Genomic DNA, 25213 nt, shown 5'->3' with positions numbered 1-25213 from the left:
ATAAACCTATTTAAACTATATACCTAGTTATATTTATTACATTTTCGTACACAATGGAATAATTCTTCAACCGATGTATCGATAATGGACACTTTGGAGCATAACTTTTTTAATTGTTCACCAGTATTCATCAAACTTCCGTCGTTTTGGAGCTGGGATCCTTTTCACCTAATTCTTGTAATGCTATTTTAACTTATCTATTATATCTTCGTGTATTTTAAACATTTTTCTGTTTAATAATTTTGTAGTAGCTGGATATCGGTGGCAGTGGATTCCCAATTACGAACAATTAGAGCCAACCATTTTCATTTTTTATAATAATATTACTTTATAAGTTTATCATCTAGGACCTAGATTAATTAATTAAACTAAAATAATTAGTTTGAAATTTGAATCATCGATACTTACTTATTATTAATATAAAATTAATAACACTGTTAATTTACTGCTACTCTAAAAATATGTAAAAGTGCAAAAATATGCTCTTCGACATATTTTATTTTTCATTAAAAAACCAAAAATTGCAAATTTATTTATTATTAAATAAGACACAGTTGTCTATAAATAGCTGAAATAAAAAAATTGATTTTATTTTTGGTGAAGTAGGTATGCACAATAATTATTTTAAAACTACCTCATCTCACATCTGATATATGAATTGAATATTCAAAAGAAACTAATGCGAGTAATGCCTCTAATTTTGAAAAAAAAAGTATTAACTAGATATTATTAATAAAAAATTCGAATGCGATGTCAGAACATATTTTTAGTTTAATGAAAACTGAGCAGAGATGTGATCAAAACAGATTATTGTTGAACAATTTAGAAGTTAAATTAATCATAAAATTTAATTTTGAATTTTTGATGAAACCTGCAATATCCTCTAATAATTCTTATAAATGCAACTTAATTTAAATGGTATTAACCTATTGCTTATCAATGGTATATGAGGTAACTACCATAGATAATATACGATACATAAATTATTATCTATGGAATTATGATGGAGCCACGGTCTTATAAGCTATCTTCATAAAGACACGAAGATAAGAGATTTGCGTTTTTAATATTTAATAAAATTGAATCAAATTCTCTATTCTATTACAAGTTTATAACGTAAAACGATTTATAGTAGTTATATATTGGCATATTGTCTTACTACCAATAAATGGAGCTTTCCTAATTAATTGATCTATTACGGTGTACAAAATCAATACCTGTAGGTAAAGGTACCATGGCCGATGAATTAAATGCCGAAGCCGCTTCATCAGCGACGACCTCAGAAAACAACGAATTAATGATCCCATTTGTAGAGTCGCTTGAACTCATTCATACCGATAAAACTGACAAGGAACACGTGGAAAATGTAACTACTAACAATTGTGCAATTATCGCTCAAGACATCAATGAACCTATTGGTAGTAATGAAGAAATTAATAGTTTGATAACAAACACAGAACATGAAAGTAATAATATAGATTTAGAAAAAAATGTTGAAGAAATACATGCCAATGAAAAGCTATTGAGTGTTGATAATCAAAGCAAACTCGATCAAATTAATACAGATGTAACTGAATGCTTGAATAATGACAAACTTGCTATATCTGTTCCTAACGTTGAAAACAAAATCATGGAATCAATTAGTCAAATTGAAATTAATACTGACCAAGTTGATCAAATAGTTGTTAAAGATATTTCAGGTAAGCAACAATTTATTAATAATTACTAAATTAATTATTTAAATTATTAACTACTTAAATTATTTTTTTAGACCCATCAACAGTTGATATTTTAAAATCTATCAAAAATAATGATTCAAATAAATGTAATGGTGAAGAAATAATTACCAAGGAAGATAGTGTTATAAATGAAAAAAGTTCTATGAGTGAAGAACGCCTGAATCAAAATAATATGATATTAAATACTGAAATATCTCAAGAACAACATGCACAAAATGATTTAAGTGAAACACTTATGAAAACAAGTTCTAGACCACAACGCCAAGCTGCAAAAAAAGCAGAAAACCAAATCAGAGTAAATATACATTAAACTACATTAAATTGATGAATAGTTATTATTAAACAAAATAAAAAATACTTTGAATTATAGGAAATAGCTAAAGAGATAATCAAACCTATTGATAGTATTGAAGAAAAAATTATAGATGCAGTTGAAGAGTTATCCTCTCCTTTAAAAAAAGTGTGCTGTCAATGTAACAGGGTATTACATATTTACATATAATAATATTTATTGTACGTAGTAGGTTAAAATGATTATATTTACAGTTTCGTTTGTGTAAATTTACTGTCAACGATTATAAGTCTATGTACCTGTGTCAAGAAGACTGTGTTGAAAACTATCGTAAAAAAAATAGTCGGAGCAATTTTGAAAAAAAATGCCAACATTGTCTATCAGTGATTTTAGGAAATGAAGATAAGAGTTACTATTGGCAAACTAAACATTTTTGTTCTGTAGATTGTTTAGGTAAATAGAGTTTTTTTATAACTTATTGAAATTTGCTCATTTGAAATTAAATTTTATTCTTTAAATTATGTTATATTATTTAGGTTACTATCAAAATACAGTTTTTGATTCAAATTGTATAAACTGTCAAAAACCAATTGCATCAGATGTTGATTTAGGAAAATATTGTCGTTATATATCTGGTAAACTATTACAGTTTTGTGGGACAGCTTGCTCTGGAAGTTATGAAAATCGGTTAAATGTATGCAGTTTTTGTCAAAAAGATTCAATTGATTGTGATTTTGAAGTAATAATTAAAATTAATATTATAACAAATTGAGAAATGTATTATTATTATAGTATTCTATAATATTTTATAGGATTTCTGTTCATCATTTTGTCAAACTAAAGACTATGAATCACGAAGAAAACATACTGAATTAGATAGTTCTTCTATGGATTTTAGCACAAATGAAAAATCACAAGTCTTTGGTAATTTCACATAACAACATGTACAAACTATGTATACTCTTATACTATATTTCAAATTATATTAATTCTTATATTATTTATACATTACCTAACATATTTTACATAATATAATAGAAATATTTGTTTCAGATATATGCAATGTATGCTTCTGTAAATTAAATTCTTCACACACTAATGAGTTTCAAATTTTAAGTAATACAAATAGTTTATTTAAGTTTTGTTCAAATGAATGTTTAAATAAATTTATTGTATCAAAAAAGAGAACTGTTTCTTGTTCACTATGCAAAGTAAGTTTATCAAATGTTTTCTTTGCTACTATAAATATTTTGCTCAATATATAACAAATGATTCATTTATATAACTGGTTACTAAATTTTCTCAATTAATTTTTGTTTTTTTTTTATTTAATTTTAATTAATTATAGAAATTTAAAAATATATATATTATACAAAATAAAACATTTGCATAAATATGTTCTTCTAGGTTAAAAAGTTTAACATTGATATGATTTCTACCAAAAACGTTTCTTCCAATAGTCCAACATATATATGTTCATTAAACTGTATACATCAACAACAAGAATCACCGGCATCAAAATCAAAAAAGTATTATCAAGTGAATAAACTATTATTATTGTATCATTCATTCATATTTTTGTGTTAATGGTTTTCTAGAATTATTTGTGATAAGTGTGGTTTAAATTCTCAAGCACGCTATAAAACAAGTCATATTGGAACCACCTACAATTTTTGCAGCCAAAACTGTTTAAATTTATTTCAATCTGGCAAAAAGCAAAAATCTAAATCTAAATCTAAAAACGGTAAATATTATTGCGTATAAAAGCATATACATAAATTATAATAGTTAACAAGTTATATTTAAATATATATATATACAATAACAGAAGAACTTACAATTAAAAAAAAAAAATTTAATTCAGATTTTTAATTTTATAATTTTTCAAAAAATATGTAATATATCTAGAACAAAAATTTTTACGTAATAGTCATTTACATTTGTCAGCTTTTTCTGTTGCACTTATTTATATATATATATAATATATATAATTGAAATAATTGTAGGTTATTGTTTATTTTTAATATTGTATTTTATAAATAGGAAAAAAATCTTCAGCCTCACGAATATCTACTCGGCAGTCTGCACGGAAAGAGGATAATAATGTTTCCGATGTAAAAAACTATTAATTTTATTCACACTACTTAAAAAATAAATATAAATATGTATACATATTGTGGTATTTTAGAGCGATGGAATACATAATTCTCAGCAAAAAACTTCTAAAGCTAAACATAAAACTAGTAGAAAAATAAGTTACAAAAATGAGGTATCTAAAATTGACAAAGAAGTACAAACAGGTAAAATTTAATGTGGGGAAATTATATCAAATAGTTAATTATACATTTATGATTTTTTTAGACCAAACGGGTAGTAAAGGAGTTATAATACCAGTTCCAGTGCCAGTTTACATTCCAATGCCTATGCATATGTATGTAATGCCATACCCAGTACCAGTGCCATTCCCAATACCTTTACCAATTCCAATTTTTATACCTACGACTAAAAATACTACTAAAGCAATTTTTAAGGATATAAAGGTAATTTAAAATAATTTATCTTTTTCAAATTAAGTTTAAAAATCTGTGTTTAGAAATTGATTTATAACTGATCTGGTAAAACCTAGGTTTTAGATTTTGAGTTTTGATGAATTTACTAGTTTTTCAATAATGTGTTTTCGTCTGGATATGAAGACATTTTATAGCAGGAAAAATGTTTTAATCTTAAATTTTGAGAACAGTTTCTAGTAAAAAATAGAATATAGTTTGAAATTTTGGTGCCAAAAAAACAGACAGTTTTCTGTAGTTTTCAAAATAATTTAGGTAATAAAAAATAAAAGCTTATAACTCGCTTGATAATTAAAATATTTTAAGAAACTTAGAATTACTGGTTATGTACATAACTATAAGTTATAAGTCAATTATCTTGAACATTAAAAGCTAACAAGACAAAATTGGTGCTGAGGTTTTTTTTATTACTAACTTAAGTAATTATTTGGTTTTTATTATTTAAAAATAAAAACCTAGATATACCAATATGGTTATAATCCTTTTTCCAAAACCCAATTTAATTTTTGGTTTAAATTAATTAGTTTTATTGTTAAATTTTAAGAAAATTAGAGAAGAAACACCAGCTGATCCATTTGAAGCAGAACTGTTGCTTATGGCCGGAATGGTAGCTAATGATCTAAAGCAAGAAAATGTTTCATCATCTGATAGTGAAAACGATACATCAAATAATGGTAATACAATTATTTTTACTTAAAAATTCAATTTTTTTAATGTAAACAATATTTTTATTTAGAATACAACGATGATACTAAAGTGGTTTCATCAAGTGCTCGTAACACCAATTCTTTTGGAGATGATGTTCTTGCAATGGCCTTGAATATGGCAGGAGCAGATACTGAAAGTCTTGAAGGGACTGATGAGATATCTACCATGACTTCAAATGATCAAACAAATCCAATTATTGATGATGTTGAAGCAAACTTAGTATCTTCTACAATTATGCCTCAAACACCTGATCCAATGGAGAGTAAGTTTTAAAACTAAAAGCTACTTAAAAAACATTATTTTTATGTAAAATATTTATATTTTTTTAAAGATATAACTCAAGAAAATATGATATCTTCCCCTCAAGATATGCTGTGTCGCCCTCCAAGAAAACGTGCTCCTCGATCACAGTCTCAGCGTAACTCAAATTCTAAACGCTCTCGTAAAAATGAATATCCTCAGGCACAATGCGTCCAATCAGGATTAATACAACAAGTAGTACAAAATCCTCTTTATACCATTCCGTTGTCTATAGTCAAACCCGATGCAAATATGTGTCTCAAGTATACATTAGGAGTTAACGCCTGGCGACAGTGGGCATGTACAAAAAGTATAGAATTTGAGAAAACATTATCGAGTTATGTGTGTGGCGCAAAAAAAACAAATATATTTAAGTTGGACCTCTTGCAATTAACAGCTTATGAACTAAATTATTGTTTATGCTTGTTTGTGAAAGAGGTACGCAAGCCAAATGGAAGTGAATATGCACCAGACACAATTTATTATTTGTGTTTAGGTGTTCAACAATATTTATTCGAAAATGGACGAATTGATAATATATTTACTGATATGTCGTTTGAAAAATTTACTGATACTTTAAATGAAATAGCTAAAAGATTCACTGAACTCTATAGTGATACAAGTAATACAATTATTTTATTGAATATTGCTTATGTTTTAAAATGATTAATTAATTATAGAGTATATCGTTACACGTGTTGAAGAAGAGTATCTTTGGGAAAGTAAACAGCTTGGGGCTCATTCTCCTTATGTGTTATTATGCACACTGATATTTTTCAATACTAAACATTTTAATTTGACTGTAAGTTTAGAATTGTATACTGAGTATTGAATGGTTTTCATTGTTGTTTAAAATATTTTGTTTGATTTAGAGTGTGGAGGAACATATGCAACTATCATTTTCACATATTATGAAGCATTGGAAAAGAAATCCTAATCAGCCATCAACATCAGGGGTTAAAGCTCCAGGGACCTACAGAAATGTATTATTGCGTTTTTATCCTCCACAAGCATCCATTGGTAAGTAGAAAATAATGCCTAATATTTATGACTTAAATAAAAATGTTTATATTATTTTTATTATTTTATAGATTCACCAAATTCACGAAAGAAAAAGGTGTATGAGCAGCATGAAAATGAAGAAAATCCATTAAGATGTCCTGTAAAGCTTTATGAATTCTACTTATCTAAATGGTAATTATTTCAATAAACCTTTTGAATTTGAGTGTTTTTTTCAAATAGTTATTTACATAATTTTTCTTTTATATATAGCCCAGAAAGTGTTAAAACAAGAAATGATTTGTTTTATCTGACTCCTGAAAGATCTTGTGTACCCGATAGCCCTGTGTGGTATTCAACTTGTGCATTAAATAAAGAATCGCTTGAAAAAATGCTCAATCGAGTTAAAATGGTAAAAGAAATCAACGTAGCTTTGTTATCTTCGTAGTTGAGTTAAGTTTATAAATTATTGTTGATGAAATGTTTTATGTTTTGTAAGACTTTTTTGAATGTCATATTAAACTTTTTTGAGTCTATTTGTATAGATAATTTATAATATTGTTAAATATTGATAATTTAGTTATAACAAAGAAAAATTTTATTTTAAAGTGTTACCTTAGTAATGTAACTGGAATTTTATAAGTAAAGTTATATTTTATTTTTCTTCTTATGCAACAAACATAATAATGTTAATTGCATCAAAACTTTTAAATTATCCAACTAAAGTAGTATCTACCTTTCTAATTTATATATTACTTTTCAAAACTCATTTTTAATGCATTTAATACAATTTTAAACTAGTTTGTCTTATTTAAATATACAGTGAGATTGAAGAAAAATATATGTTGCATTTTTATTTTTTTATAATATATGCTATAAATAATTATTGATTTTAGAAAAAATCTGTATTTAAAAGTTTGGTATATGTTATAAAATATGTTGATACTCAAACTTATAAATTTAAAACTATAAGTTCCTAATTAATTAATTAAACATATTATTATTGGATCAGATGATAAATAGACAGTATGTTGGTTGTTAAGATCTCTGCTCTGAGTTTTTTTTATGTTATGGCCATTTCTACTAGTTAAAATGGTTAAAAAATTACACAAATGTTTTTTAAATTAGGGTATAACTAATGCTGTACTATTGTAACTAGTGACTTACTATTAAATTATTTACTTTTATAAATAGTTCGTAAAAATTAATTCATAAATATGGTTTCAATAAAAAGAAAAAAAAATCGAGTTTTTAACAAATCATAAAAATAGTGTTGGTTTATTTCCAACGAAAATAAATAATTATAATAAAATAATATCTAATATTGCACATCGTAAAAAAAATACAAGTATAAAATTTCATCTGGCCAAGTGTTCATCTGTATGATTTTTGCCAGATCTGTAACAAAAGTACTCCTGAATGGAATCTGTAGAAAACTACTAGTGGCAGCGATATCCTGGACAGTAGTCCCCAGGATAGTAAACCCATGAAACGCAATTGTCTTTCTTGATTAAGCCAACTCTGCGTGATAAACGAGTCAAACATCCACAAAGCTATGTTGCTACACAACAAGTATGTGATTACCTGCGTGTAAAAAAAAATAAAATTACATTAATAATCTTGATGACTGTGTGGTAGTTATTGTACAACTCGATGAATGGGATAATATGTTTATTGCAATGGTCAGGGAAAGTTAAAATGTCCATTCGCCCGCGCTGCGGCCACAGTGAATAAGATTTAACTATCAAAAAATTAAAGATTTAAATTGCCTTTCAATAATCTTTTGATAATATAATACATATACAATATTGTTTTTGTAATATTTTGTTATAAACAAAAATGATTATTGTTTAGTATTAATCATTTGTGGGGAATCCCGAATCAGTAATAGAAAATAGCTAGTAGGTACAGGTTTTTTTTAATTACCTATATAGTGTTAAAAAAATAAAGGTACAATTATGATGTATTAAACCTACAAAGTGGTAATATAAATTAAAATGGCATAAATATTGTGAAATATGCAATAAAAAAATTGATGAGTATACCTCTACTGTTCATACTCGCTAGGTATCAGAACAATTGTTTACAAAAAAAGTTTTCGTATACGAAAAATAATATTTCAATTTTAATGATAATAAATTAATAAGTCATTTCTTAATTTGAAATTGTGTAATATTGTTTTTGATATTTTTTGAATTTGTCTTAAGAGGAGTACCTACTTAAAATTATAACAATTAGTTAAAACATACCGGCAATAGTTGAAAAAATACCTACTGAAAATAAATAATTTCATCCATACAGTTCTTATGACTTACATCTGGGCCTAAAAAATAGACTGTCTAACACTATATTGAAGTAGTTTAGACGATTAAGATGCAATGAAAATTATATTATATTGATTAATACTGTTAAATAATAAAACTTGAAAGTACAGAAATACATACAGGTTAAGACGGTTATGTAGTATACACTCTATAAAAGGTAAGTGTATATTATCAACTGTATTTACTATTTAGTATTTTTTACTGTAATACATTAACTAAAACTAACCTAGTAACTATTTAAAAAAGAGATAGGTAACTATTATTCGTAAATTTGTGCGCATATGAGTTGTCTTTTAGACAAACGAACGCAAATTGGTTGTACTGATGTAGCCTTGTCCTCCAAATGTCCAATTATATGATAATAATATATTTTATAAATGGTAGCAGTCCAAAATATAAAAAATTCACCCACAAAAATGTTAGATTAATTAGAGTCATATACCTTCTTATAACTTTATAAGACATTACATTGTGTTGATATAACATATGTTAATGTGTGTTTACGTGTAGTATTTACCTTATATAAGTCAATGGAAGATATTGGTGTGTTCTTAACATTTATTTATATATTTTTAAATTTGTTTCTAACTATACATCACGAAACAATTAAAGATTACAATTTACAATTATGATAAAAATTGAATAAATGAATGATTTTTTGTTATATTTTAGAGTATCAATAAGGTATAACTTAAAAGTATTATAAAGTGAATTCATTTTGATTTTTGTTAATTAAATCGACGAAAATAATAATTATTATGATAAGTTATGTCACAGTGTAGGTGTATACGCAAAGACATATGGTTTGTAGGCATCGATTGATAACTATATAATGAATATTATGGATATTAGCCCAATATTATTCGATACGATCATTATAGGAAGCATTACATTGGTTAGTGACGCAAATTTGAGAAGTAAATACTTTTATTTAATGTATGTAAGTATACGCACATATATGGCAGTTTGGCCATTCGGTATGAAGTTAAATTAGAAAGTTGGAAGTTACAAATAGCTTAGCTATAACTATACATTTTAAATATACACATTAATTTCCACTTATACGAATCACCTATACGTATGATTATTCATGATATGTATATTTTTAATTTTATGCATAAGCCATCGGCACGTTTGTAAATTTCAGGGCAGGCCAATAAGACACAGAATAGTAGTGCCAAAGTTTACGTTTCACACTGCCACCCTCCCCACCAGCGGCACCAGCACAAATTGTGCCTCTGATAAATTGGCTGATTAATATGGGTTTTATATAATAAAGTATTATGGGTGATCGTACCTGACGACCGGGTTTGGTGAACATTTGATGTCTCGACCACGAACTCCTCCTGTAAGCCTCGGCGGTCAGTGAGCTCTGGACAGCCACGTGGACCAGCTGCAGAACGTTGACGGCGGTCAGCATAGCGTCTATTTTCTGTTCTGGGGTGTCAGGCTGCGACGTGGCTACGCCGACAGCACCCACCATGACGCTGAACAGCGCGTACAGAACTACGCCTGCGCTCGATACGGTGGCCAGCATCGTGTCCAACGCCGTCAGCTGGTTGCCGTTGTGGCACAGCTTGCGGACCTGATAGAGGCCCACGCAGCCCAATAGCGTGCCGGTGGACAGTATGGTGGCCAGCGTAGTGGACGTCATCCAAAACAGAGTGTCGGTCGCAAAGTCCGCGTCGTCCTTGACCACCAGAAATATGATGACCACCACGATCACCATGACCAACGTCAGTAGACCGAGGAACAAGCCTTTGTTGGCGCCCGAAAAGCTCACGCCCTGGGACACGTACAGCCGTCCCAGCTGGGCGGCCGAGTCTTTTTGCGGATCTTTGGGTGCCAACGACGACGACGGTGGTGGTTTTTGTGTGTTTCGTTTCAATGGTTTCACCTGACAAGTGCCCACGTTCTGGCCCATCACATACGTCACTCCAGCAGCAATTAAACTGTGATACAACATATTTATTTTTTTATTTTTTCCCATACCGAGTGATCCATTTAACGTAAGGACATAAGGTAGTAAGGTACTCATACTGTTTTAAAAACTATATCAATGTTTGTGTAAATATTTTTTTTCTATTTTTTATCATTATATATATTATATTATATATTTATATCATTAAAGTTTAGTCCAAAGTTGTATATTTTTTATAAATCAAAATACTCTGAATAATATTAAATATCGAAGTATAAAATTAAAAATATGTATTTGTCATTCAAAAAAGTAAAAAATAAATTTATATAAAAGGATATTTTCAAAAACTTGAGTATTTTCTGTAAGCATTATATACGACAAACGACTTACCTAAATTGCACAATGAACGGATAGAGATATGGCATAGAAGACGTTAAAAGTTGACCAAGTGAATTAGTGTTTAAACAATGATGAAGTGTTACTACTTGTGTCACGTGATTCTCGGACACAGGTTGATAAATGGAATTTCTAAACGTTCCGTTATAATCTGCAAATATCAAATAGCAATATCTATTAAAAAATATATTTTTGTTAGGTACTTAAATACCTATAGTTTTTTTATACCTATTTAAAAACTAATTGGTTGAAATTAGCTTATATTTGTTCGTGTTTTTTTTTACAGATTAATGTTGATCATTATGACTATAAATTATTATCGTCATTCATTGTTAATATTTATTACTTATAATTATTTGTATATTTGGCTGTGTATAATAAATCTTATAAGTTATAAAATTATAATAAATGGTTAGTACATAAAATTATTGGTACCTGGTTTTAAGTCTCGGGTGTGTCTCGAGGTGATAAAACTGGGAAATCCACGCAGTTGTAGGGGCGTAGGAATACTAGATTCATATGTTGATGCCGACATGCCTATGTTCGACGTCTGTGCTAGATGGATGAAGTAAATCCATTCAATACCACTTTCCCAGATTACCAACCGCACCCATAAAGCAATGTTTGTTGCAGCTAAATGCATGAATCCGAATCTGGCGGCCAAACCAAACCTTTCGACTAACACCTAAAGGCAAGCAGGTGAATTTATAAGAATTAATTATTTTTCAAACATAGTTAGTTTTTTATTGTTCAGTATTTTTTTTTCAATTTTTCTATCATGCCATAATGCTATAGATTGTTAAAAATTTGTTTTACAATCACAAACATCAAAGCAATTTCAACGTATTATTACGCATTATATAATTTATTTACAACCTAACCCATAATGGAAATCGTGTAGAATGTAGAAAAAATAGTTAATACAGTAATGATGATGAATATTTTAAAATCTTTGTGTTGTAAAGATGAATGTTTTTAAAAAAATCTCTCACGATAAATCAGATTTTAAAGAGAATTTATTTTTCATAAACCGTGTATGATGATTCTTTAATCTTTTTAGCAAGTGGTGCGTGATTCCGGTACACGACATAGGTACAACGTACGGCGTCATCGTCATGGATCATGCTTAGAATATATTTATCTTAATATAAATATTATGAACATCAACGGATTTATAAATTGTACTTGCTATTTACCAAATTAATATATTATAATGTCACGTTCTGAAATCTTCAATAATATATTAAAGAACAATTTAACAATTTAATTTAAATCTATTTTATTAGGTAGGTACTGTTATACTAAACATAATAGGTACTAATGTAGGTACTATAATATAAGTTTTTCATTGTATTTCTTTCTTTTCATTTATTTGTGGGACAAAAGTGAAGTTTTATCTTAATCATTGGCTTTCACGCTGCGGATTTATCTATTCGAGTATCTATTCATTATTATATATATAATCCACAAAACTTTATATTTCTATGCCTATCTTTTTTATACTATTCAATTAGACAGCTAAATTAACTTATGTAACAAATTTTATATTTTTATGTATCACCATATAATTTCTTGTTATTAATTTTTACGTGTTATTATATTGTATTATATAACATACAACGTGCTACAACTTACAAGATTTGTATTTAGCTAGTGTTCATATGGGATCGTGTGCTGATGCTAATCGTGACAGATGCTGTATAACAAATATGAGAATTTTCCAAAGCTTTTTTTATTACAGGTCAATACTTTTAAACAATATTATCGATTTATTAGTATCCTAGGTACATCCTTACTAACTACTAAAGTGTATACTATTAAATTGTTATTTTACTATTAACTATTATGTAATGGTAAAATATTATACATTATTTTTATCTATATTTTAAACTGCACTTTAATATCCACGGACGTGGAAGGTCAATGTAAACTTTTACGAAAAATCACAGACAAGCCATTTGATAAAAAAATAATGCAACCAAGTAATAGCTGTTCTCAATTATAACTAAAATTCATATTTTTGTTTTGAATTTTATAGCTAAGTATAAATAATAATATTTTAATATCTAATATAACTAGTAGGTATAAGTAATTTAAAAAAAAGAAATGTAATATTATATGAGTACCAGAGTATACCTACATGGTTACATATATAAAAAGTCTAAACTGGTTTACAATTATTCTCCCTTATCTATTTAACCGTTTATGATTTATGGTTTAGTCTATATTATGATTTATGATATTATATAAGGAACTATTTCAAATTTTCAACTATTGTTATAGTGTAATTGTGTTTTTGGTTCGGCCGAAAAGATCAGACCAAGAAAAAATTGTGGGACAATATACTATTTTAATAATACATAAGTATAATAATATAATATCTATGCATACGACTGAGACAATGTCCAAGTGTCTTCATCGCTTATAATTATTTAATTAATAATCATCACATAGGTAAACTACAAAATAATTTTGAATATAACTGCAGTATAGGCAGTTCGGCGAAGAACGATTCCGCAAGTTCCATATATAATGTATACACGATTCCATATAATTTTAAAAGCAACGTTGCCATTCCGAAAGCAAAATATATATTATTGTAAGGGCCACACTAGAGTGATTTTGGCGTGCGGTAAGCATACAACGGTGGCACTCGGTAACGCGCGTTTAAATGACGCGCGGTACTATAGGGCGATACACGTGCGTTTTCACCGCTCGTCAAAATCGCTATACACAGTGTATAACGAAAATCTCGATATAACAAATAAAACTGTTTTTATTGTATTTTTAAATGTTTTATAATAACAAATGTTTTAAATTGTATAATTAATATAGCTGATCATTTTTTGTGAATTTTATAACTACTTATTACCCACCTGTTTAATATAACTATAATATACAATATTATTGAATATATAGCATCATAAAACCAAGCCGTTAAATGTTATGTTAAGCAATTGATTAAGTAGCCGCTAGATGAAAGTACTTGCACGTTTTACTAACCAACCAAGAAAAATTTTAATTTTAATTTTTCAAGAATTACAATTTATAATAACAAGAGTAATTATTAATAGTATGGCAACGTTGCATTTAAAATTCTGCGGAATCGTGTATATATATATATATATAGAATTTTCGGAGTAGTGTATGTATACCAGTGGCTATTAAAATCAACGCGATTCCACAAATTTGTGGAATTGTGTTATAGCCAGGCAGTTATTAATAAAAAGCAATAAAATTAATTACTTGGATAAATAATAAAATTTTACCTGAGAATTTATGAAAAGAAAATGCATTTGTAAAAATGTAAACAGTCCGTGTAGTATTGGATGCACGAATATGACATCGTTTAAACAGCTAATATCCATCATGGAATACATAGCCATTTCTAAACCATTGAATACAAGCGTTCCCAAACCAAACACTGAAACAGTTAACAGAAAATTAATTATTATAATATTAATTAAAAAAAAAAAATTAAAAATAATATTTTAGTATTTTTATATTTTAGGAACGTGCAACATAACTACATTCACTAACAAAATGCTTTTCAAAAATATATTTAAGTACTGATACAAAAAATGTATTTTTTATTATTTAAATAACATTGATCAGCCTTATTGTAAAATATATAAGTGAAATATTCAAATGTGTATAATTAAATTTTCTTAAATAAAATTATTTGAACATTATAATTTGTAGAGGTATTTTAAATAATTTTCAATATCTAATCGGTTTCTATATCATAGTATACGAGTTTAAATTATTTACTAATACTTTTCAAAAGTAAGTATATTTTTGAGATTTTTCAAGTATAAATAGATAAATTACCTAAATGGTGTAGATAAATGTCGTTAATGGTTTTTACCCCGATCTAACCTAAAAATATATTAGAAATAATATATAAAAAATAAATTTCGTTTAAATCTATGCGCAATAGAGCTTGTATAATATAAAATATGGGTTTTATGACACAAAAATGGAATAGTATAAATTGCCAATTGATTTACCTATAAAGTGGCCAGTAACTTCTCATTTTAAACTTACCTAAAGCTCCTACTCTCAAATAGAAGCTGGTGTCCGAAGTCTTTGAACGTGAAATATGCGCACGTTTTAATGAACTGAATTGTTTCAACGAGTTGAACCGGTTCAATGTAAAGACACCTGGCGATGATGAGTCGGACGTGACGATTTCAGTTTCGTCTGAAGTTAAGCTAACGCACGAATCGATTAGCACCCACACATAAATACATATAATAACGGCTATGCTTCCCAAGTATAGGTACATAAGGTAAATCCCCTGGATTGATAATAGTTTAACAGGATTGTCCATTACTTCTATTAAACAGATGGCGAACATGAGGATAACCAAAATCATTCCGTAAAGGGAGCTGAGAGTCACCCAAAAGTGATGGCTGAAATAAAAATCAGAAATATAATAATTAATAATATATAATATAATAGCCGGCAGATGTGTTCACTGTTCAATGACCATATTGTATTCATATTATTTGTGAACAAAAAATTTAATTGCTTAGCATAAAAGTACTTACAAAGGTTCCGTATGTTGTAGCATATCCGTCCCTCTACTCGTCAATATGTTCATTAGAGTCCGACTACTTTTGAGTCCATTAGATCGACCCATTTTAGAAGATCTTTGGACTAGTTTACGATTTATATGTGAAAAATGATCATCGAGACTATCTTGTTCCGTTAATTCGCATATACTATGCACTGAAAATTAAATCATTTTAGAAATTTAAAAAAAAATTATTATTTTATTCTATTAGATAAAATAACTTAAAATAAATCATTAAATCTATAAAAAGAATAACTCAAGCAAAAATATAATTCACGTGTAGATACGATATGTTTATCGTACAGTTTTGAAATTAATGTGAAAATTGTTATTGTAGTTTGCAAACTATTTCTTCCATGAAAGATTTCATCACGACATTGCTGAGTTGTTTACAATACTATTTTAGAAACGTCATTGGATATTTAAATTTCATTTTTTCTAGTGTTTCAATTTATTTAAAGCGATTTTTAAAATGTTTTGTACGAATTGTAAAATTGTGAATATGAAGAAATATTAAATTAATTCCGTGCTTGTTTAGTGTGTAATTTATACTTTATATCATTATGAAATGTTATTCAAGAGATACAGGCATGCGGTAAGTGTACTATTTTAACATATGTAATTATAAGTATAAATTATAATACGATACTGGATAACATTCTTGCACATTGGACATCAGTGGCGAAACTAAAAGGAATCAGAGGGTACAGTTGCATTAGGGTCCATTTACTCAGGGGGCCCCAAGTAATAGGTATATTGTTTTTCTTTTAATAATTTATAATAGAGACATACGTTTCTACTTCACACTGACTTCAATACAGGATACTACCTATATATTTATCTTTGATTTTAGTATTTATAATAATTGTTGAATTATAATAAATACCTACTAAATTCAATATAACATTTATTTTACATTTTTGTGTAACCATTTTTAAGGATTTTTTATTTTTTTCCCCTTAATTTTATCGTTTTAATAAGAAATTGAAAAATATTTGTTCAAATTTTAAATTAGGTGCATCAAAACAATAATCACTAAATAATTTATAGTAAAAAATGCAGATCTCATTTAAAAAACAGTAGTTTATAGGTATTTCCAAAATACACTCAAAAAATCTTAATAGTTTGAAAAAATGTATTATTAATTTAAATAATGCAGGTGAACATGATCGGTGAATTATCTTGTATGTATTTTTCTGTCTTTAAGTTAAACATAATCACTAGAAGTTTTAACGTGGATTTAAATACAATACAATAGGTACGCGTTTATAAAAGGCGACGAGGTTTAAACGCTAAATAATTATTTATGTCGGTTTATGCCGATTATTAGGTGTAGATATAAAATACTCTGTAAGAAAAAATAAAAATATTAACAACAATACAGCGGTGGCAGTTCAATGTTGAATTTTCCCTTTCAGAACCAACGTACATGCATAATTATATACATAAATATAATATATATATATACATATTAAGTATGGCCTGTGCGGCTTTGCAGAGTTTCCTGTCGTTGCGGGCCATACCTAAATAGGTACCTACTACATTATATTATTATAATATTGTGTTTACACCATGCAGCGTGCTATATGTATTTGTACACAAATGCATATATGTATAATAAGAACTAGGCGATGACATTAATTTAGGCATAAATAAATTAAATCTACCTAGTTATGCTTCTCGATCCGCGTAGTTTGTGAATGTAATAATTGTAATATGTAGACTATGCGATGAAATGTAAGTCGTACCTACGAAGTAATCTTGGTCTGCACATGACACACCATACTTTAACATTAACTAGACCATAGTCGTACGAGTCGTATAAAATTTTGTGTAAATAAAAATATTATGTTTTGTCGTATCATATATGGTATATATGTCAATAAAATGTACAAAGTAGGTATAACCTACAACTATTAAGGTACTTGAATAATTATTTTGACGGTCAACGGTTTAATTGTTTTTTTAACGGAATACAGCTAAGTTTGAAGCACATATTGTTTTATACGTTAACGCTTTTATTAATTGGTAAACAGTCTATACATAATATAATTTTACTATGTATCTATACTATAAAAGCAAGTCCCGATTTTTTGTCACGCATATATACAAATCCACACCGTTCAAGGTATCGTCACCAGTTTTTTTACTGTTATACCTGACAGTTTACTGGAGGGCTTAGTACCACTTTTGTTAGGTAACGTGACCAATATTTCGACATTTTAAGATTTTTACAGAAATATGTTATTTGTATCTAAATACACTATTTGGTGTGAAAACGAAACATATCTACGTGTTCCTATAATAACAGTATATGTATCTTTATTTCACTAATTTCGGAAAGGGAACATAATAAGTTACACAAAATAATTTTTTTGTCTCTTCTGTAAAATTTGAATGTCGATGTATATCGTTTATGTATTATATATCATAATATATTAAAATAATTGTTTAAAGCGTATAGTTATACAATCACCCACGGGCTACGACCCGCCTCAGAATGTTTATATAGAATCGACGATGAATCAATTATTATTGTTGACATATATGAGATGTGACAATGGCTCGGTGCTTTGAACGATCCTACGGGGTTTGAAGTATAGATCACTGCGTTCTAAACTTCTAACTATGACTGACATACTTAATCTTGAGACTCGAGTAGTTAAGATAGACATCCAATAATAATATTAACTAATAGAAAAATAGTATAGTACCTATAAGTCAGTAAAGCGCTAATTGGCTGTATGATGCGGAAACAGAATTTCATGCCCAATGTTGTTGTTTAATAATCATTATTATTCTTATTCATTTACGAATTTATAATATTATTATATAATATATTTCCTGGGTGTAAGAATAATGGTATTAATACGAAAAAAAATTGTTTTTATTATTTATAAGTATATTTATGAGAATTTATAAACATCTTAAATTTTTATTTTGCGTGTGTATAAAATATGTACACTTTATAGCATTTTATGATCAAAATAACTATAAGACAAAGAAACAGCCCCACGATTTCCAAACAACTATCAACGGGGGTGGAGCAAGTGCATGACAGCTAGTTAATTTATAATTGTATCACCAAATTTATATCAACATCAAATATCATTTTTTTTAAACCCTTTATTGAAATTATTATGTTTTGTTGTCTTTTATGGGTAGTTATCTATAACATTTTAGCACTGGTATACATTTACATTCTACAAAAAAGTAAAAGTTTGATCAATATATACTCTATTTGTATTAGATCATATTTATCAACTTGGACGTATACTTCATAGTTTACTTTAACTACACACTCTTTCAGGAAATACAATAGTCATCGTGCCGAAGCGACTATAATATGTTCACTCCTCGTTCCGGTTCCTAAATATCTACTTTCTCACATTATATTTATGGAAGTCTGAAAGAGTATTATATAGTTATGATGATTGTTTATTATAGCGGGGTTTGTGTTAGTAATTTGTATTGATAACGTAATGTCTAATGAGTAATAAGTATGAGTCTACACATAAGTTGTATTGTTATTTTTCTTATACAACAAAATAAAATAAGTATAAATTATTTTATTACGATATTACATTCTACATAGTTTTTTTATTATATTTTAACAATTTAGACTAAGTTGTCTAGCCACTACAAATATATTAATATTAACAATTCAAAATAATTTTTAATAAATTTCAAAAATTTGAATACGTTTTTATTTAAATACATTATATTAAAACTATTATTTACCACTTAGATTTCTTAACAGTATAGATAGCCGTCGATTTGCCTAATTTTAATGTACAATGCCATTAGTATTTTTAAATATAAATAAAAATATTAATAAAAGTTTGATTATTACTTGGGAAACCCAGCTTTATTAGAAACGTATTAAATTACAGTATGTAGATTAATCATGTCGTATTATAGTAAATTTAAAATGTTTTACTTAGTTTAAGTAGGTATATATTAAACAATAAAACAACTAGAAAGTAAAATTGAAATAACAAACGAATTGATAGAAGTTGATAATCAATTATCCTAAGTAGTATTATTTGAAGTTCTAAAAATTATACCTATGCAGTGAGTAAACATTGATCGTGTTAGTAAAATAGTAAAAATAATAATAGACTCAGTAAAATAGGTACCTATAACTTTTAAAATATCTATAAATAAAAAAAAGATATAAATAGATCTAGTGATTAATGGACAGAGCTTGCGGCGTATTTTTGTAAACTTTTAGTATCGAATATTGAATCAAAGGTTTTTTTACCTTACCTAGGATACCTATTACCTATACAAATATACTTTTTGGATAAAATAAACGGCAAGTGCAGGTACCTACGTCATGTTACTATTCTTATAAAATATTAAAATGTGTAACATTTAAGTATTCAGCAACATTTTTATCAAAGTACTTTGTTTTAGATCAAACATATGAATAGATTAACATTAAAATGATGTAAGAATTGCATATTATCATGCATTCATGCTAAATTATTATTAAAAAGAAAATGTCAAAACCTGTTAATCCATAATGAAAAAAATGCAATTTAGTTGTCTAGTCTGTATTATGCATAATAATTATACGAGTAAATTATTATATTTATAAGTATAATATAATAATTTACTCGTAGTGATAAAAAATTAAAATTAAAAGTTTAAATGTTCATACAATGTATTATGATACGGAGGAATAGAATGAAAATAAAACAACAGTTTTACGAAAGATTAGAGACCACAGCTAGTTTTCTGCATAGTACAATAATACAGTAAGCTAAAAATGTGTTTCATGATATAGAGAACTCAAATTAAAAATTGTATTTTACTTCTTTTGCATATTTTGTGATTTTTTAATTATTAGTGGTCTTTTTATACTTTTTTTACATTTTTACCTGATTTTGAATTAAAATCGGGACCATTTTATGAAATTAGATTTTTATTAATCGAATTACTTATCAAGTAAATTGTAAATGTATAGATTAAGTAAACAGGCCGATTACGCTGATGTACTACCGTAAAATTACAACGATAATATATAGGTATAATATACTATTAGGTACGATAATTTCGTATTAGGTATTTGGATCTAATTTTTGTTATCTGCTGATTTTGATGGGTTTTTTTGTCGATTTTTACTGTAAGATTTCCTTTTTTTTTTTTGCATATTTTGTTGTTTTTATTGCATATTTTTAGCGCATATTTATGCAATTTTAAGTGCTGTAAAATCCCAACCCTGATCATATGTATATAAAAAGATATGATTACAATTTACATTACAATAGACACGCATACAGCGGTATCCAAACGGTTAACGTATTTATTTTACATAACGGGCTCACGAGGCTAGATATCTGAATAATATTGTTATAATTGAAGGTAGGTAAGTTGCATATTATCAGAAACAAATGCGATCGTCAACGTTCGTTACAGAGTCGGAAAACGGATATAGGTTAGGTTACGACGCGTATACTTACGAGTTATGAGCAGGGGCGTCATTTGGGGGGGGGGGGGGGGTCAGGGTGTGCGGTTGTACCCCTTACATTTAAAATATTCTCAATTGGCCTGCTGAAATAATGTACCATTTATTCGTAGATCCGCTCTATTTTTATATGGCCTGGTGAAATTTCAAAATGGCACACCTCAAAAAAAAACTGAAATGACGCCCCTGGTTATGAGTACTCGCAAAGTCGCAACTAACTCCGAACTCGTTAATCACAGTGTCATATCAATGAGGGTCAAACCGAGTACCCACAGAGAGTGTCAGAGTGATAGAGTAAAATGCAGACATAGAATGTCACGGCATATAAGTGTTGATACGAATATTTTTAACTTCTATAATAGTAAGAGGTATACGGTCAAAGCAAGAGTTTTTGGAATTAAAGATTTGCGTGTAAAGAGAAATATAGCTATAAAACCATCAAAGAGGATTGATGGATTATTCGAAGTCAAATAGATCGGGAGCACCGAACACAGAAAGATGCTGATTTTTGAAATTTTAGCTGCATCCGAACATTTAGCGGGCGTGTCATAAAAAATTAAAAACTACGATCTACCTATATCAAATAGTTCCAGAATCTATTATTTTCAATCGTATTTTTTAATCAGCTATTTGATGATGTTATACTTGGCCATCATTGTATGATCATTTATTTGTACTCTTATTATAAGTAAAGTAATAAGTATAGTAAGTACAACCACGCATTCGTTGTCTGGTGTAGTAGGTACAGCAGGGATTTATAACATTATTTTATTATAATTACGAATCCTACTCTCAGAGATAAAAAATTGTCGCGCGCCTCTGCGACGAACTCGTGTGTATATGCGCGCACGTTATAACTACTCACTCGTCCAATCGCTATCGGCTGACCCACCTTTAGCGGCAGCAGCGGTGGCTCGACAACCGTCGGAAGCAGGACTATTGACGCCGTGCTGCGCCAATCTCCAATTCTCGCGTCCCACGGCGTCCCGCGAGCCGGCGCTCCTGCTCTTGCGGTCGCCGCCGACGTCGACCGCGGATGCCGCCGGCCGTTCGTTGACGACGACGATCTCCTCGGATGCGACAGCCGCAGCCGCCGCCGTCGGAGGCTGCGGCGGTGTCGTCCCGGCGCCCGAAGTCGACGGCGCGTAGTCGCGTACCGTAGTCATTGCGGCTGTGCGTTTTCACTGTTCTCGGGACGGTACACGTGCGGCATCGCGGACCGGCTACAACTATGATGTTGCAATAGGACGGACGACGGTGCACATTCGCGCTGGCACGGCCCGTTGGCGTTTTGAGGGGGGGGGAGGTAAGACTATTCTATGACGCGAAAGTATAATAATAATATAATGTAATAATAATATTATTAATACACATTAAATTATATAGGTACACTGCAGCACGCATAATATACGTATAGTAGGTAGGTAAATTATTGTAGAGACGATACGTAGGTACTATCCATAACGGCGAGACGGCGGTCGATGCAATTATTATCGAAAATATTAAATTTTTACGTATCTTATATATTATATTATATTTTTTTAGAATTCAGACCGGACGATAGTCGTTGCGCGTAGAATATTATACTGTGTCGCGTGCACGATAATTGTATAGTATTAAAACATAAAATACTACTTACTGTGTACGATTAATAATAATAACGATTATTATTATATAGATTATAGTCCCCGAGTGGTGTTCCGCCACTGCCGCCGTACATCAATATCGAAACGATCAGCCCCTGTTCTGCAGATATACACGCGCGTCTCGCCCGGAGCTGCACTTACAGTTGACGACCCGCCAGAAATTATATATTTTAATATTGTAATATATTTAAATAACTAATGGACCGCGGCCGACCGTCACTATATATTAACACCTATATTGATATAATATTATTGAGACAATATTATTATTACTATTATGATACTATTTGCGATGTCTTTCGCGACGTAGGTCTTATTCGTGTGTCTTCCGGACGGTGCCGCGTCATTTACTGTGGCGATCGTCGCACGCGACCGGACACACGGATCAAGACTACGATGTCCCTCTTCCCTGCTCCGAATAAACCGGTCATCGGTTCGGGATCCGTCTTTTAATTGAACGCCTAGCCTTCGTTATTATGGTTTATTTTCGGCATCGTTTTTTACGCTGATAATGTGTTTTATGTTTGTTTTTATTGACTTGCTGTACGTACCTACGTCGCCGTCGCCGACGGCTTTCCAACGCATATATTATACTTGATATAAATAATACGAACCTGTCGCGGTGACTTTACGGAACCGCTCGCCACATATGATATTATAATTAACCACGTTTACATATTAGTTAGACTGTGGCCTACATACTTACGTGTATGGTGTATCACACAAGTGTAATATCGTATTATATATGTAGACGATGATAATCTGTTTTTGTTATGAAAGCCTTCGGGAAGAGATCTGTCGACGGTCGTTTACACTGTATATACCTTAATTTATTTTGTTTTATATTTTATTACCCATCGTACTAGTATAGAGATGGGACTCAGCCAAGTTTATACTGGAAAAGTACACGTCAAAGGGTAAAAGTGAAAACTACTTTTTTATTTTAAACTTGTTTTATGATGGCATTACACCGGGTGTACAATGACTACAGAGTGATTACTTTTACAGTGGACATTCGTATTGTTTCAAAAAGTATTAACTCGATCATTTTTTTTTTTTTTTTTGAAAAATGTATGTAAAGCGCGTTTATTTTAATTTTTCATTTTGACCGCTAATTCCGTGTAATAGTATTTTCCACTTTACTCATCTTTAATCCTATGGATAACTTCAATATTGTTTTAATTGGTTTTTAATCCAAATACATTAAATACTTAGAATTAATAACAAACTATTCTTTCAGTATATAATATGTGTTCTGTAATACTTATAAATTAAAATTATAGAAGTGTAGATGGTCATTTAAAAGTCAAAAGTTTATAGCTATTCATTTGTCAATTATAAGAATTACACGAGCCTATCAACGTCAATATAATATAGAATTGAATTGAATGTTTGTACCTAGCTAAAATAATCCTACTGTATATTATTCTACAGTGTTATATATATATATATAGTTCAAAGGTACCATTCATGATAATATTACATTACGATTTACGGCTTTCTGGCGCTTTCAATGCATACCCGTACCGGGGCAAAGACAGGTGTCTATTTTTATTGATTAGGTCTTAATATAGTTAATATACATACATAATATATATTTTTAAATATATGCTATACAATTTAAATTAATCGTTTTCGAAAGGAATACATTCGAAACTATGGCCTACTATTACATAGATATAGATAAGTACTAAATTATTAATTGTAAATAATCAAAAATCAGAAAGGAAGACAATCCAAACATATAGATATATTATATTTTGTTGTTTTGACTTTCGATAGAATAAGTGATATAAATCCAGTGGCAATAAATAATAATGAAACACTTATATAGTTATATCTATCTAAACGACTATCAAAATGTGAGAGTTTATATTATTATTTATAGTACACCTATATATTATTTCTATACATTTATACGCAGTGACGTTCCTAAACAAATTTCTAAGGGGGATGGGCTAAATATGATACATTATTTATTATACATAAATATATATATTATGTTTACTGCAGTACAAAATTAATAGAGGATTGAGGGCGAATTGCGTGTAAAAATAAATTAAAAATATTGATTTCTCGAATTTTAGATTTTTTAAATCGTATGCAAATTTTTTCGCGTGACACATAAAGTAACAAAGTGAAAACAACATATTTAATTTTATTATGGCTTATTATTATAGACTAGAAGTTTTGTGTGTCATTAGCAGATAAATATTAATATGTTGGGAAGTATAAATACATTATACTTTTTCTGTAGCAATCAAAAATA

At 28.9% G+C, this 25213-nt stretch overlaps 2 protein-coding genes across 4 annotated transcripts; one reads left to right on the top strand and one right to left on the bottom strand.

The window, feature by feature from the left end:
- The first annotated feature begins 1065 nt into the window (after window positions 1-1065).
- On the top strand, window positions 1066-7141 carry LOC114126953 (zinc finger MYM-type protein 3). The gene is made up of 19 exons (XM_027991013.2): window positions 1066-1700; window positions 1772-2034; window positions 2110-2220; window positions 2286-2484; window positions 2568-2770; window positions 2844-2955; window positions 3085-3242; window positions 3439-3560; window positions 3630-3775; window positions 4075-4145; window positions 4220-4331; window positions 4393-4571; window positions 5143-5272; window positions 5335-5568; window positions 5638-6228; window positions 6287-6408; window positions 6479-6626; window positions 6698-6800; window positions 6879-7141. Exons 1-19 carry the CDS (start codon window positions 1235-1237, stop codon window positions 7051-7053), a joined length of 3645 nt encoding a protein of 1214 aa, XP_027846814.2. The 5' UTR covers window positions 1066-1234; the 3' UTR covers window positions 7054-7141.
- Window positions 7142-7867: 726 nt separating this feature from the next.
- Window positions 7868-23350, bottom strand: LOC114126925 (proton channel OtopLc-like). 3 transcript variants are annotated; one of them, XM_050199744.1, is made up of 9 exons: window positions 22938-23350; window positions 22164-22615; window positions 15800-15980; window positions 15294-15661; window positions 14516-14670; window positions 11682-11931; window positions 11241-11397; window positions 10227-10881; window positions 7868-8189 (listed from the first exon to the last, which is right to left on the bottom strand). In XM_050199744.1, exons 2-9 carry the CDS (start codon window positions 22462-22464, stop codon window positions 7980-7982), a joined length of 2277 nt encoding a protein of 758 aa, XP_050055701.1. In that variant the 5' UTR covers window positions 22465-22615; window positions 22938-23350; the 3' UTR covers window positions 7868-7979. The 3 variants fall into 3 exon arrangements, with proteins under 3 accessions (XP_050055701.1, XP_027846765.2, XP_050055702.1); XM_027990964.2 differs by having other exon boundaries at window positions 22191-23350; XM_050199745.1 differs by lacking the exon at window positions 22164-22615 and having other exon boundaries at window positions 22938-23346.
- Window positions 23351-25213: the final 1863 nt, after the last annotated feature.

This window comes from Aphis gossypii, chromosome 2, assembly GCF_020184175.1.
Source record: "Aphis gossypii isolate Hap1 chromosome 2, ASM2018417v2, whole genome shotgun sequence".
Lineage (NCBI taxonomy): Eukaryota > Metazoa > Arthropoda > Insecta > Hemiptera > Aphididae > Aphis > Aphis gossypii.
This window is presented reverse-complemented; position numbering and strand designations above follow the sequence as displayed.